General features: G+C 38.2%; 1 protein-coding gene across 3 annotated transcripts in view; it reads left to right on the top strand.

Annotated features, from left to right (window-relative positions):
- ULK2 (unc-51 like autophagy activating kinase 2) overlaps positions 1–13209 on the top strand; it is a 73047-nt gene extending 59838 nt beyond the window's left edge. For 2 of the 3 annotated variants that reach the window (XM_080924307.1, XM_080924306.1), the window contains 7 exons: positions 2013–2162; positions 4848–5056; positions 8057–8235; positions 8790–8908; positions 9164–9321; positions 10465–10600; positions 12189–13209. In XM_080924307.1, coding sequence (XP_080780433.1) covers positions 2013–2162; positions 4848–5056; positions 8057–8235; positions 8790–8908; positions 9164–9321; positions 10465–10600; positions 12189–12247 — 1010 coding nt within the window. In that variant the 3' untranslated portion in view covers positions 12248–13209. The remainder of the gene's footprint in view (positions 1–2012; positions 2163–4847; positions 5057–8056; positions 8236–8789; positions 8909–9163; positions 9322–10464; positions 10601–12188) is intronic. The other variant, XR_013975209.1, reaches the window with a different exon arrangement.

Below are 13209 nucleotides of genomic sequence, written 5' to 3'. Positions count from 1 at the left end.
TATTTTCTTGCACAGTAAACAAAGTTCCACTTTTGGTTAAGGAACAGGAATAGGAGGTTGTGTGTCTGTGTTGGATGATGTACATGCCAGTGTTATCTGTGCTCTGTAATGAAGACTAAAGCTTCTCATCTATAAGTTATATGTTCCATGTCTTTTCAGTTACTTGATTGGAGATACTTAGCCTTGCAGCTTAAGATATGGAATAAGGAAAGAACATCTTCAGTCAGAGGTGTCATCCGAACCAAAATTAGGGGACACTAATAACATCTCTTGCTTTGTAGCTCTGGCTGGCCTGAAACTTACAATGCAGAGAAGGTTGTAGTAGGAATTGAACTCACAGCCTTGTCATGCTAGGTAAAGTGTATACACCAGTGACTATCCGAATCTTTCAGAATTAGTGATTTGTAGGGCTGGAGAGATGACTGGGCAGTTGAGAGTGTCGGTTGCTCTTACCCAGGTTCAGTTTATGGTACCTACATGAGAGCTCAAAACTGTTCCTGACTCTAGGGATAGGTGACCCAGCACCCTCCTCTGGCCTCCATTAAGCTCCAGGCGCACGTACAGCACACACACATAAATTTGAGCAAACCACTCCCACATTTAAATAACTTCAGAAAAAGTAATTTATGGTCATGTGAAAGCAAGCAAAGCTAGAAGTCTTATTTAGTTTTTCCCCTCAGGAATAAAGTGTCTTCTTTCCTGTTTGATATGTATTATAAATATTTGACTTTATTATTTAGACCCATAAAGGTAATAATTTTTAGATGTCTGAATGTGGAAAGACTCTGAACAAAACTTGCTGGTTCTGCATGCTTTGGTGGTTGAAGAACTTTTTACCCAATCTTATTTAATCCAAGCTCAACCCATCAGCCCCAGTGCCTGGGCTTCCTCTCTCTCAAGTGTGAGGATCTAGTCGGAATGTATATACTTCATTTAAACTTTCATGTTTTCTAATCTGTGCTGTTTATATTTGTATTTTTATTTTATATCTTCGTTGTCTAATTTGTCTAATTATCCATAGGTATAACTTGTAGTTCAGATATTTTCTAACTATCCAAAATACTGAATACTGGGCTTTAGTGTGAATATTCACATACATAGAGGAGAGGTATTACTCTAAATTTTTTTTATTATAGATTTTTTTTTTCTGAGACAGTGTCTCACAATATAGCCCTGTCTGGCCTGGAATTCACTATGTAAACCAAGCTAGCCTTAAACTCCTAGAGATCTGCCTGTTTCTGCCTCCGAAGTGCTGGGATTAAAACTATAACACATCAACCATTTGGTGGTGGTACATGCCTTTAATCCCAGTACTCAGGAGGCAGAAGCAGGTGGATCTCTGATTTCGAGGTCAGCCTCAACTACAGAGTAAGTTCCAGGACAGCCAAATGTACAAAGAAACTTATCTTGAAAAACCAAGTAAGTATGACCCACCACTCCCAACTCTTTGATTATATTTAAACTTTTATATGTGTGTATGCATGTATGTAGAGGCATGTACATGTCACTACATAGCTGCATGTTGAAGTCAGAGGAAAACTTACAGGAGCAGTCCTCCTCTGCCCTGTGGATATTAGGAATCAAATGCATCAGCACTTTCACATGCTGACCCAGCTCACTGACTCCAAAATAAGTATTTTTACTTGGAAATATTATATTGAATGATGTAATTTTAGAATGAATATTAGAATTCTAAAAATTAATATTAAGTGGGGCTGGCGAGGTAGCTCACCAGATAAGAGTGTTTACCGTTCTTGCCTCTCAGATCCAAGTTTGCCTCTCAGCATCCACATTATTGACAGCTCACAACTGCCTATAACTCCAGCTTTAGGAGGTTATGATATTTCTAGCCTTGGTGAACACCTATAACCATTTATATACTGTCCATTGCACACACATAATTAAAAATAATAAAAATAAATTTTTAAATTAATAAAGTATGTTTCCTTATTTACACTTACATATAGGCATACATGTATGTAATCTAATATCTGGTCAACTTTTTGTTGTAGCTCCTGCAGGAGCCTGTGGTGTTGTGCTGGCTTTGCCAGCAGGAACAGCAGCAAGCGCCAGAGCTGTCCTCTTCACCGTGGGGTCTCCTCCACACAGTGCCACAGCCCCTGCTTGTACTCATATGGTCCTTCGAACAAGAACCACCTCAGGCAAGGCTCTCCTTGTTCAGAGCATAACGTGACTAGTTCTGATGATCATGTAGTGAATTTAGGTTAATCATCTCACTTCTCTAGCCTTTGCTTTCTGTTCCTGTAAAGTGGTTATAGCGTTTACCTTCCTTAAAGAGTTATATGTCAGAAGTAAATGAGGGGACATGTTAGGGAGGGGAGGATTTTGTAAAGTAAAAGTAATACATACTATATGTACACTTTTGTGTGTCTATGTGCTGTATAACAGAGAGTAAAATAGATATGCATGACTCATTTGTTCTCTGCTTCATCCCTAAGACTAAGTGGCTCAGTGGTTAGGAATAGTGACTGAGTTCAAATCCCAGCAACCACATGGTGGCTCACAACCATTTGTAATGACATCTGATGCCCCTCTTCTGGTGTGTCTGACAACAACTACACTGTACTTATATATAATACATTTTTTTTAAAAAGGCTGAAGTCTTAATTAAGCAGATCCAATAAATTATTGGAAAATATACTTTTTAATTTACTTATTGTGGTGCTGGAAATTGAACCCAAGGCTCTCCCATATACTAGACAAGTGCTATGCCACTGAACTGCATTCCCAGTTTCCCCCAGCCCATTTCATATGGTAACCTTGAACTCCTGATTCTCCTGCATCTACCTTCCAAGTGCTAGAAATGCAAGTGTATGTATGAGTTAGCATGCTCAGTGTGCCACCATTTAAAAATCATTTTGCATGTATGATTATTTTGCCTGAATATTGTACCTGACTAGAGTTATGAGCTGCCATGTGGGTGTTGGAAATTGAACCTAGTTCCCCTGCAAGAGCAGTGGATGCTCTTTAACCACTTTGCAATCTTTCCAGCTCCTCCCCCAGACATTTTTAAAGACAGGGTCTTACTATGTAGTCCTGACTACCCTGGAATTTGCTATATAGGCCAAGCTGGCCTTGAACTCACAGAGATCATGTACTTCTACCTCCTTAGTTCTGGGATCAAAAGTATGTGGCACCACACACGTAACACACACACACATACACACACACACACACACACACACACACACACACACACACGCATACCTTTCTTTTTGGTGTTTCCCAGTCTGGCCTTGAGTTTACCATGTAGTCCAGGCAAGCCTCAAAAGTTGAGATTCTCTTACCTCAGCTACCAAGTAACTAGTATTCCAGCATAGGCCACCAGATTTGGTTTAAATTTTACTTTTGTGCTTCAGGTACCAGTGTTTGTATTTGATCTTATATTTTATGAAATCATCCATACGGTCTAAGTTGTCCACTAATAAAAATTAAGAAACTATTTGATTAAAGTTAGAGAGTTGACTAGTGGTTTAGAGCATTGACTACTTTTCCAGAGGAGCCAGGCTTAACTCTCAGTCTCCACATGGTCTCTCACAACTGTCTGTAACTTCAGTCCCAGTGAATCCGATTTCTCTGTCCTCTGCAGGCACCTGCACCACGTGCACATACCCACACACAAAATTTAAAATAGTAGATTCTTTTTAAAAGAATTAAGAACGGGTTTGAAGTGATCACGTGTCTTAATTATATGTGCTGTTGTCCTCTGTGTTCTTGTATTTTAAATAAGCTGTTAATCGAAGTACTTGTAAATTGATAAGGGAAAGGTAAGATAATGAAAGGTAGAGCTAAAGCATTATTATACAGATATTAAAAATTACAGAGTGACTCCAGGCTAATCCGGTCTGCCCAGAGAGACCCTGTCTCCAAACAAAACAAAACAATGAAGTACTTGTAAATCTTAGATAATAAACTACCATTTTAATACTTTCCTTCTCCTTCCGTGCTCTCTCGTGCTCTCTCGTGCTCTCTCTCTCTCTCTCTCTCTCTCTCTTTTTTTTTTTTTTTTTTTTTTTTTTTTTTTGGAGGGTGGCAGTATCTGACTATGTAGACCAGACTGGTTTTGAACTCTTGCAGATCTGCTTATATCACAGACCTTTGCCACCAGGGCTTGGCTATATCAGCGCTTTTTTTTCAAGCATAAGGTCCAGGACTGATGTGGTTTATAGGCATACAGAATGCTGCTTGGGAAAGTCGTGTGGCTAGTCTCAGGAAGAACTGTAGTATAATAGTAGGCATCCTGCTATATAGTCTCTTTAGTTCTAAACCAGCTTGGTCTATAGAGTTCCATGACAGCCAGGGATACAGTGAAAGATCTTTCTCAAAAAAAAAAAAAAAATGTTTATAATGTTTACACTTTGAAAATTCCATTCCTACTTTGGAGCACTCATCGCATAGAAATAATTTAAGAAAAATAGTTTTAGTAATAATTTGTAACCTGTAATACAAAAAATCATCAATTTAAAGTTATCCCATATACACACTGTATACGCATAGTTAGTGAACTACTGTGCATCAGCTGCATTTTTATACTTATCAAGTCTGTGGAGCATTAGAGAGAAAAACATTGTATAAATTGTATATTATACAAATTTATTTAAAATGGAGTGTGGAAAAGCTGGAAATGCTGATTCTGTTTTATTTATATATGCATATGTATGTGTTATATAAAGAGAAGTGTTCATCTATTTATAGAATGAGGAGCCTGGGACTTTAAGTATTTTCTTTGTCACTTCAGTAGATTATGTTCAGTAAATGAGAAAAGTGAGTGTGAAAATCCTTCTGACCAACTGTGAACATGTGCTACGTGTATTGTTTCTTTGCAGTGGGGTCCAGCAGCTCAGGAGGCTCCTTGTGTTCTGCGAGTGGCCGAGTGTGTGTGGGCTCTCCTCCTGGACCAGGGTTGGGCTCTTCCCCACCAGGAGCAGAGGCAGCTCCCAGCCTAAGATACGTGCCTTATGGTGCTTCACCACCCAGCCTAGAGGGTCTCATCACCTTCGAAGCCCCTGAATTACCAGAGGAGACACTGATGGAGGTATGGAAGAGATTACAGGGATGTATGAATATATTGTTGATCATATGTGAGTGTCCTAGTGATGATGTGAGAACAAACTATATCAAGTATTTCTGATTTCAGATTCCCTTTTTTGTTTTGTGTGTTTGTTTGTCTGTTTGAGACAAGGTCTTAACTATATAGTCCTGGATGTCCTAAAACTGTGTAGACGAGGCTGGCCTTGAATTTGCCAGTCCTAGGAATACAGCTTGTATGCCCAACTCTATTTGTAAGCTTTTTAAAGTTTTTCCCTAGAAACATATTTTTTTTACTCTCAGAATTTATTTTCTTCATCAGGTAAAAATAATGCATCTAAACAAATTTTAAAGTAATGTCAGTATATGGACAGTTTGACTAATGGGAAAGGAAAGTCAGTTTTCTTTAAAAATGTGATCTCTATAACTCCAGTGGATGGCCCACACCTAGGAGTGTACAGACAGCAAAAATTGGATTTGGTGGGTTATTTTTTTTAAAGTAGAAATGAAGATTGGGAGATAACAAGGTGAGAATGGATCTGATAGGAGTTAGAAAGAGGAATCAGTGATGTGATCAAAATACATTGTATGAGATTCTCAAAAGAATTAATAAAAATATTAAATTATAAAATAATTATACCAACATGATGGCACATACCTTATAATTCTAGCACTTGGAAGCCTAGGCAGTAGGGTTTTGAGTTTGAGGTCAACCCAAGCAACAATGTAGGATCCTATGTCAATAATACTGGTAACATTAAGCCATAATACCAGGTTAGCCGTTAACATAGAATATCCCTGCTTAAGCATATAGGCTTATAGGCATAGGTCAGTACTTTCCCTCTGTGGATCCAGTTTTGTGTCATCTGCCCCATGCTGAGCACAAATCTAGAACCACAGGTCACTATTGTGATTTTAGAGTTGTTCCTCTCCGTTCCTCACTCCCAACTTAAGAATAACACTTTGCATGTTGGTGAATATTGTCCAACACACGGTCATACAGCTGACACTTATTTAAGTGTTTTATTCTCCTGTCTCAGAAAACTTGGAAGGCTGGTGGAGATGACTCAGTAAGCCTGCTGCAGAAGTACGTGAACCCACATTTTTAAAAAAGACAGACTGACACAGCATTCCCGTAACCACAGCCTCGAGGAAGTGGATTCCTGAAGCTTATTGCCAGTCAGTCTGTCTGAACCACAGATTCACATTTAAGCGCTGATTCTGTCACAAAACATAAGGTATAGGCTGAGGAGAAGGCCCAGTGGTTTAGAACACTTACTACACATTCATGAGGACCAGAATTTGGATCCTAGTATACAGGTCACAAGCCAGGTATCACATACACACCTATAACTCCAGTTTTATGGAGGACAGGGACAGGGGGAATAACTGGGGTTTGCTGGCTTCCAGCCTATGAGAAAATAGGAACTCCAAGTTCAGAGAAATACCCTACCTCAAAAGAATAGGCAAAGAGTGGTGGAAGATGCCAGACATCCTCCCCTGACCTCCATGTTGATGCAGAAGTGTGTGTATCCACACACATTTACAGTCACACAGACACACAAAAATACAAACAACTTTTTAAAAAGTGAATACTGATCAAGGAAAGACACACATATTACCCCTAATACACACACACACACACACACACACACACACACACTCTACTCCCTAACACACACAAATGAAAGAAATGTTTAGTCGTATCTGAGATTTTAAAGTTCGTTTATAACTAAAGAAGAAAATGTTAGAACACTGTTCTAAAAGGACATCCTTTAGAGAATTTCTTTGTGCTCTCATCAATAACTAAGTAGGTCAGAGCTTTGTTGTGAATCATTCTTAACTAAAAACCACCCCAGGTCTAAAACTTCCTAAAATAACAAGTCAGTAAGTTCCCTGAACTATAAGGAAGTGTAGCTCTTGGTGGCAGCAGCTGTAACGCTTGCTATTCAGAGAGTGGAACAGAAGGGTAGGAGTTACAGGCTGACCTAGGATGTATAGCAAGATCCTGTCCTCCCAAAAAGTTTGATTTAGTGTTAAGAGTGTTCTTGTAATATTTTTAATTTTAAGTTTATTATTTATATGGAAGTGTAGGTGCCATACATATGCCATATGGAGGTCCGAATATAAGTTTTGGGAGTTGGTTCTGGACTCTTTTGAAGCAGGATCTCTCTTGTTTCTGCTGCAATGTGTGCTCCTAGATAGCTGGCCCATGGGGTTCTGGATAGTTTTCCTATCTTTACTTCCCATCTCACTAGTGGTTCTGAGATTACAAATGTCTATCTTTTTTCTCTTTCCCCACATGTCTTCTGGAGATTAAGCTCAAGGTTTTAAGGTTGCAAAGCAAATGCTTCTACCTGCTGAACATCTCTACATCTGTATCATTTCCAACTGTTCTTGTAACCTTTCAGTTTTAAACTTGTACTTTGTTCAAAGTATATGAATGTTTTGCCTGTGTTATGTCTGTGTACCACATGTCTGCCTGTTGTCCATTCGGGTCAAGAGAGGGCATCATGTCCCCTGGACCTACAGTTACAAGTGTTTGTGAACCACCATGTGGGTGCTAGGAATTTACCCTCACCCCTCTGCAAAAGCAGCCCATGCACTTACCCACGGAAACATCTTCCCAGCCTTAACCCCAAGCTATCTTACCATCCACACCTGAGCCATCTTCCCAGCCCTCCCTTTTACTCCTGTTGTCTGTTTTGTCCTGTTTTGTTTTACACACATTGATTTGATTAATTAAGGTTTTGGTTTAGTTTGATCTTATCTTTTCTTGTAAAGGTACAATTCGTAGCCTACTTACATGGGTGCTTTAATACATGCAGACATATCCAGGTATAATATTTGGTTTGATTTGTATTTATTTTCTAACAGCTTTCTGAAATTTATAAACATTGATTTTCTTTGATCATTCCAGCTTTCATAATATGGGAAAAGTTTGTATATATAATACAATTAAGTCCTTAATGTAAAATCTTAATGTAAAAGCGCCTTGCCTTTGCAGCGAGAACACACAGATACCTTACGCCATCTGAACGTGATGTTAATGTTTACTGAGTGTGTGCTGGACCTGACAGCAGTGAGGGGTGGGAACCCTGAGCTGTGCACTTCTGCTGTGTCCTTGTACCAGATCCAGGAGAGTGTGGTTGTGGACCAGATCAGCCAGCTAAGCAAAGACTGGGGGTAGGTACCTCCTGCCATTTATTTCCAGATTCTTTATGCTTTCTATAAATGTATCTAAATGTGCATAGTAACTTGTTAGAAGTCAGGTCTCACTTTTAAAAGCTGCAAGAAAATATAAATTGTTTCATTGTGTAAGATATTAGCCAATAGTCTGTTACACAACTTTAGCATTACCTTTCTCTGAAAAGTTGCCACTAAAGATATTTGATGACCAAGAAGTTATACATATTCTTGTTTCAGTGTTCCTCTAATATTCAGAGTTCACATATATTTCTCCATACTAGTTCTTTTCCCTTCAGGAGTTAGAGATATATTGAAAAGTCAGGAAGGAGCCAAGTAGTAGGTGTGTTCTATACCCACCACTTGAGATACTAAGGCTGAAGGGTTAATAAATTGAGACCTGCCAGGGTTACACAGGAAAATCTTTTCTCACAGTGGGAAAAATGAAGACATAGTGCCGTGGAAAAGCTGTTTGGATGGTGGCCTGATGTTTAGCATGCTCAGTCTTTGGGTCAATTCCCAGGATAATTCTCTGCTCCTGTCTTCCGGTGCAGGCGGGTAGAGCAGCTGGTGTTGTACATGAAGGCAGCACAGCTGCTGGCAGCTTCTCTGCATCTCGCCAAAGCTCAGATTAAGTCCGGGAAGCTGAGCCCATCCACGGCTGTGAAACAAGGTACAGAACAGTTGGTAGTGTGTGGCTCCAAGGGCCTTTGTGTCCTGCCCTCCTGCCCCGCAGTCCATTGTTTACTTGATACAGAGAAGTCAGGAGTGGTGGATCTGTCTTTGTGTACTGAGAAATTGTAGAACCTGACTCTCCATCTTTTCCTTCAGTGACCACTTTCCTTCCAACAGTGGGAGAGGGATATGTATGTCACTGTGATACTTCTGGAAGAAATTAGAAATAATTCCAATTTCAACTTTGTTTCAGTTGTTAAAAATCTGAATGAAAGATATAAATTCTGCATCACCATGTGCAAGAAACTTACAGAAAAGCTAAATCGCTTCTTCTCTGATAAACAGAGATTTATTGATGAAATCAACAGTGTGACTGCAGAGAAACTCATCTATAATTGTGCTGTGGAAATGGTAAAGCCTTTTAACGCTTAATATTTTATAACTAAAGCATTTCTCTCTGGGTGTCTTTTGAACTGAACACCTACTTGGAATGATGAGTCTTTTAAGAGTTTATATCCTGCTGTGTGTGGTGGCACATGCCTTCAATCCCACCACACGGAGACAGGAGCAGACGGATCTTTGAATTTTAGGCCAGCCTGGTCTACAGAGTGAGTTTTCGGACAGTCAAGGCCACACAGAGAGACCCTGACTCAAAATAACAGAAAACAGAACAGAACAAAAAAAGCAACAACCAAGAAAAGAGTTTATATACTACCCTTTCTCAAGTTCAAAGTGTGTGATTACCTAATGAAGTAATTGGACTTAAATGACATATAAGTAGTATTTAATATAATGTCATTTATTTAATAAATTTACTATAGTTTGTAATCCTGGTCGTTATATTTGATAAATTTTTATTGTATTTACTTTTAAACTTCATTTATATAGGTATGTTCTTATCCTTTTATAGTTTCTATCTAAAAAGTAAATTAATATGTTTCTGCATTTTTTGCTACTTAAGAAAGTTTGGCTCTTTAAAACTTAGGAAAAAAATAGTACTTTGTTAATCTCTAAAATTTTAGGTGCTTGACTTCAACTTAGTGACATTATTGAACTATAGACACTGAGGAAAAGCTATTTTTCCATTTGTTGACTATACTGGAATTTTTTTCTATTTACCATGGGAAAATGGCTCTAAGAAATACGTAACATAGGGCAATTAAGTATCTTAATGGAGAAAATTTATGGACTAATGTTATTACACCTTTTCAATATAATAGATATCTCCCATTTAGATAAATTGCACTTTTATTGTTGATGTACCCTTGGCTTTATCTTGACAGCTACTAAAATAGATAGTTTTATGAAAAAGCTTTGGAATGTAAGCTGACCAGAGGATATTATTGCTCTAAACTATTGATAGAAATGGTAAGAAGTATATCACACCGTACTACATTAAGACAATAAGAATTTTATTCTAGGAAGTATATTGCTTTAGATTTAACTGTAACATTATAGTCTTCTTTTCATAAAGTATATTGATTTTAAAGTGTTTTTTAAAGGTGCTTTGTCCATAGGACTTGTTGCAAATCTTATTTTGTTAACTGGTTCCAGGTTCAGTCTGCAGCCTTGGATGAGATGTTTCAGCAGACTGAAGACATCGTTTATCGCTACCACAAGGCAGCCCTTCTTTTGGAAGGCTTAAGTAAGATCCTGCAGGACCCTAGAGATGTTGAAAATGTGCATAAATGTAAGTCCCTGACACAGCCATGCTTCCTCATCTTCACTCCCACTTTCCACAGCTGGACTCAGAACTTCTAAATAGAAAACTGAGAAATAAACAGCCATAGCACTTTTTTAATTGTTTAGTTTTTAAGGAATTGGGTATCAGTCAGGTAGTAGTGGTGCATGACTTTAATCCCACCACTTGGGAGACAGGCAGGCAGATCTCTGTGACTTTTAGGCCAGCCTGGTCCACAGAGCCAGTTTTAGGATAGTCAGGGCTACACAGAGAAATACTATTTTGAAATACAAAAACAGAAAAAGAATTGAGTATCATGGCATTTAAATTTTTTATTATTTTATTTTATGTGCTTGAATGTGCTGCCTACATGTATGTCTACATATACTGCGTGCACGCCTGATACCTTTGGAAGCTAGAAGAAGGTATTAGATCCCCCCAGATCTTGAGTTACAGAGAGTTATGAGCAGCCGTGTGAGTGCTAGGAGTTGAATCCAGGTCCTCTGGAAAAGTAGCCATTGCTCTTACCTGCTGAGATCTCTCCAGCCTTCATTATGGGTTTTTTCAAACAAAACTTGTTTCTGTTGTTTCTCATCGCCTCTCTTCGTCCCCGTCCACATTTTGCATTGTTCTGAGCAGCATAACAAAATCTTGAGTTGTTCTCTGTTAGCTGGGACATAATGCAGCCCTTTGTCAGTGCACACTTGCTATGTGTGCCTCCTGCCTATGAGTCACTTCGTAGCCGGCTGGGAAGTATGCTGTATTGATAGTGCTTGGTTTGTTGATAGAGATTGATACTAGTTATCAATAGTTTCAGGCCTAAATGGGGATCTTAGAGTGATTCCTTTGTAGGTAAAGAATAACCACTGAATTCAATTAATTGCAGTTTATCTTCTAGATTCATACTGCCTGAGATAAATCTTGGCTTTAAAAACTTGAAAAAATTATTAATCTTTCTGTAAGATGTTGACAACAGTGCCAGCCTTGTATACTGTAAGGGTTAGAAAGGCTTCATGTAAAATACGGATCACTTTCATCCTTCATATTGTTCTCATTGTCTTATTTTTTGTCAAGTTCTTGTTTGACAGTAGGAGGACATTGTTTTATTATTGAATAAAACTCTAAGCTCTCTGGGTATAGTAACCAAAGAATATTTTAAAAATCCTATGTATTACATATTTTATATAACTAACAGAGCTAAGATTTATGGGATACCAGAATGATACATAAATATAGATATATGTGTGTATATGTGTATATGTGTGTGTATATATACATATACATACATATGTATCCCTGGTATCTGATGTGAGGAGCTGATTTTGTGGTTAGGAACAGCATTCCTAAAGTTACTTCTAAGCAAGAGAGTTGTTGTGCCAATCTGAATTTTACCACTGCAGCATTAAACTTCGAGTTATATCTGAACTGTTGCTGGACAGAGAAGAGAAAGTGTATTCATTGTGTTCACCTTGGGGCCAAGATAGAGCAGGAACCATGGTGGTGAGAGTCATGATTTTCCCCCTTAATTTCTCTGTTCTCTGGTTAGAAAACACAGATAGTTTTTAATTACTAATATCATCTTACATTTTATTTCTAGATAAATGTAGTATTGAAAGAAGATTGTCAGCACTCTGCTGCAGCGCTGCGGCTGTGTGAGTAGAAGGCTTGTCTGTGGACTGGCATGGAACAGGAGGTGATACATTTGGGATTACATCTTGGTTCTGTCACCCATCCCAGGACACTGTGGTGACTGCCAAAGAACAAGCATCAATTTAAGAAGGAAAACAATACAAAACTACTACATATTGTAGAAAACCTGCCTTATTGGAGAAGTCACTCCCCCTTTCCTTTCTCTTTATAGAAGCAGAAGCAAGAGTTATCCACATGGCTAGAGTTATTTGAACCTGGCAAATAAATGTACCTTAGAACTAGCGGCATAAGTACAGTTATTCTTGTGGATAATTAAACAGGAAACAAAGTGAGTGATTTCACTCAGCTCTCTGAGCAATACGTGAAATTCCATGTTTTGCTAAAGCATACATAAGCAAAAGAGTATACAGCTCATCCAGATGATTTGAGATTTGGGGTAAGTTTGTCTGAATCTGAGCGTGCATCTTTAAACAGCTCAGGAGGAGGAATTTTAAGAAGAAACAAAGTGACTCTTGGATGAATTGTGAAATCTTCAACTTGATCTAATGTGGACATGATGTTAATCTTCCAAAAATCTTTCATATTGCACTAATTTATTAAAATAACTGTGTATTGGATTTTGCAATTTAAAACTAACTGAGGCACAATGGACTTGTTTAAAATATTTTACTTGATTATATACATATGTCCTTTTCAGAATTCATGTGTAATCGCCACTGAACTTTTAAATGGTCGGAACCTGCGTTCATGTGAACCTTTGCATTTTTCTCACCTGTTATCTTCACAGTGGAATTTTGAGTTGCTGGTTTTTTGCATTTTTTTTTGTTGTGCATGCAGAATGTGCATCTATTCTTGTGACGTTAGGTTTATTAAAGGCTAAGTTTATTTGGGCAGTATTAGAAAGCTATCATGAATCAAGAAATACTCTTGAGAATTTTAATAGGGCCAAATTAAAGTGATGAATAATG

The sequence above is a fragment of the Micromys minutus genome (assembly GCF_963924665.1).
Source record: "Micromys minutus genome assembly, chromosome: 10".
NCBI classification, from domain to species: Eukaryota; Metazoa; Chordata; class Mammalia; order Rodentia; family Muridae; genus Micromys; species Micromys minutus.
The sequence above is the reverse complement of the archived record's forward strand: the minus strand, read 5'-3'. Positions and strand labels throughout refer to the sequence as shown.